The sequence below is a fragment of the Echinops telfairi genome, unplaced genomic scaffold (genome assembly GCF_000313985.2).
Source record: "Echinops telfairi isolate 266 unplaced genomic scaffold, ASM31398v2 ScPeMD7_36;HRSCAF=134, whole genome shotgun sequence".
NCBI lineage: Eukaryota > Metazoa > Chordata > Mammalia > Afrosoricida > Tenrecidae > Echinops > Echinops telfairi.
Window position 1 is genome coordinate 1,096,179 of NW_022103934.1, and position 1,932 is coordinate 1,098,110.

General features: G+C 61.4%; 1 protein-coding gene across 1 annotated transcript in view; it reads right to left on the bottom strand.

Moving 5' to 3' along the window:
• Window positions 1-1,932, bottom strand: part of DNM2 (dynamin 2) — an 80,267-nt gene that overhangs the window by 27,131 nt on the left and 51,204 nt on the right. The window contains exons 5-6 of the mRNA XM_004716835.2: window positions 1,766-1,926; window positions 145-287 (exon numbers count right to left, since the gene is read on the bottom strand). Coding sequence (XP_004716892.1) covers window positions 145-287; window positions 1,766-1,926 — 304 coding nt within the window. The remainder of the gene's footprint in view (window positions 1-144; window positions 288-1,765; window positions 1,927-1,932) is intronic.

Here is a 1,932-nt window from a genome sequence, read left to right on the forward strand (position 1 = left end):
ACACCTGGGCATCCAACCCCCACCGCGCTAACATCGCACCATCACACTATTGGCTTGTTTCTTGTCCCAACCCCCAACAGTGTCCCATGGTGTCCCCTCATGACCGGAGAAGGACCAGGGGCTGGAGCGGGGCAGGGCACGTACTGCAGCAGGGCTTTGGTTTTTCGCGTGGGGTCATCGGGCCGGAAGTTCTTGTACTCCTCCACCTCCTTCTCCAGGGACAGCACCTGGCTCTGCAGCTTGCTGCGCAGGGCCGGCAGCGACTCCCGGATGTGGTTGGTCAGTTGCTGCAGGAGAAAGCCAGTGGTGAGTGGACGCGGGATGCCGGGTTGGGGCAGAATGCGCCCCAGGCTCCTCCAAGCACAGCAGCATACCACTGCAAACTCGAGAGGACGTGCCAGAACTGCCTGACCCAGAACATGGGGGCGTGCCAGTGAAGGGAAGGCCGAGGGTCCAGCACTGTCCTCAGAGCGAGACCTGCGCTGCTCTGGTTCGGGGCTGGGGCCCAGGGGAGTGACCACCCAGACACTGCCACAGGAGGCCCCAACTCACAGCGACCCGGCACCAAACAGCAGGTAACACCGCCCGCCTACTCCTGCTCCATCCCCGGGGCTCTGGAAGGCTGCTTTCCAGCAGTGGATTAGCAGGCTTAGTCCAGAGCTCCCCTGGGAACTGCTCAGCGTCAGAGGCGCACGTGGCATCCCCTGACAGGGGGGTGCTGGCTGCAGAGGAGGTGCCCGGGATGGGGGTAGAACCCGGGGCTCCTGCAGGGAAGGAGCAGCCTCTACCACTGAACCCCCGCGGCTACCACTGGGTACAGGAGTACAGAAAGACCCTACGATGTGGCCTGGGAGACCCCCACTGCTGTCAAGCCCATTCTCTGAGACTGTACATCTTTATGGCAACGGGCTCATCGTTCTCCTGAGACGCTGCTAGTGGGTTAGTGGCCTGCTGCACGGTCCCACAAAGGCTCTTTCTGTAGCCAAGAGTCGGCAGGATATATGGTGCTGCTAAAGTTGTGAAAAGCAAAACTTGGTGGGGGCAGGAAAAAGAAGGACGCGGAGGGGAGGCCGACAGGAGGCTGGCTACCGGGTCTTCCGGGACGGATGATGACGTGGCTACATGAAAGATCAGGAAGTGCTCCTGGCAGGGCCAGGACTCCTTGGACTGTGATGAAACAAGCAAGGGCGGGACCACAGGAGGGGACACGAAGGACGCGTTTCCTGTGGTCCCCTCAGAGTCATGACTGCTGCCAGGATGGTGCGGGACCCACTGACTGCTGGGAGGTGTCGGCACCCAGTCCCTGACGCCTTTCACACACACAGGAGGGGCACGCTAAGCTGAGCAGAGCTCTAACTTGGCAGACACCACCCATGGGTGCTGGGAAGCTCTGGATGGCTAGGCCTCACTCAGAATCCAAGCTGAGCTTCGACCCCACCCCACCCCCAAAGGTCAGCCTCTGAGACTCCCCTGCTTAGCTGCTGTCTGGTGCAGCCAGTTGCCCTGCCTGGCTGTGGGGCCTGATATTCTTAAGCCTGATCACCAGCCCCAGGAACTGCCCGTAAACTTCCGGGTGGTGTGTGATTGATCATTCCAATCATCCTGAGACCAATGATGGCACTGACAGTGGTAAGGATAGTGAGTGGGACACCTCCTCTCTGCCAGGCCCGGGTGACATGGGCACCACGCTGGGGGCTTGACCCCACGAGGCTGGACAAGCGCAGCTCTAGACCAGGGCGTGGAGGAGCTCGGCTGACCCCCGTACCTGATTCAGCGCCTTCTGTAGGTGGGGGGTACCCATGCGGTCCGCCATGTGTCGGTAGGCCGGGTGGGAGAGGAAGAACTTCCTCTCGGCTGCCATGGCCGCTCGGATGTCCTTCCTGCCCTCGATGTCCTTCTGGCTGCGGTTCACCACGCCGATGTACCCTATGG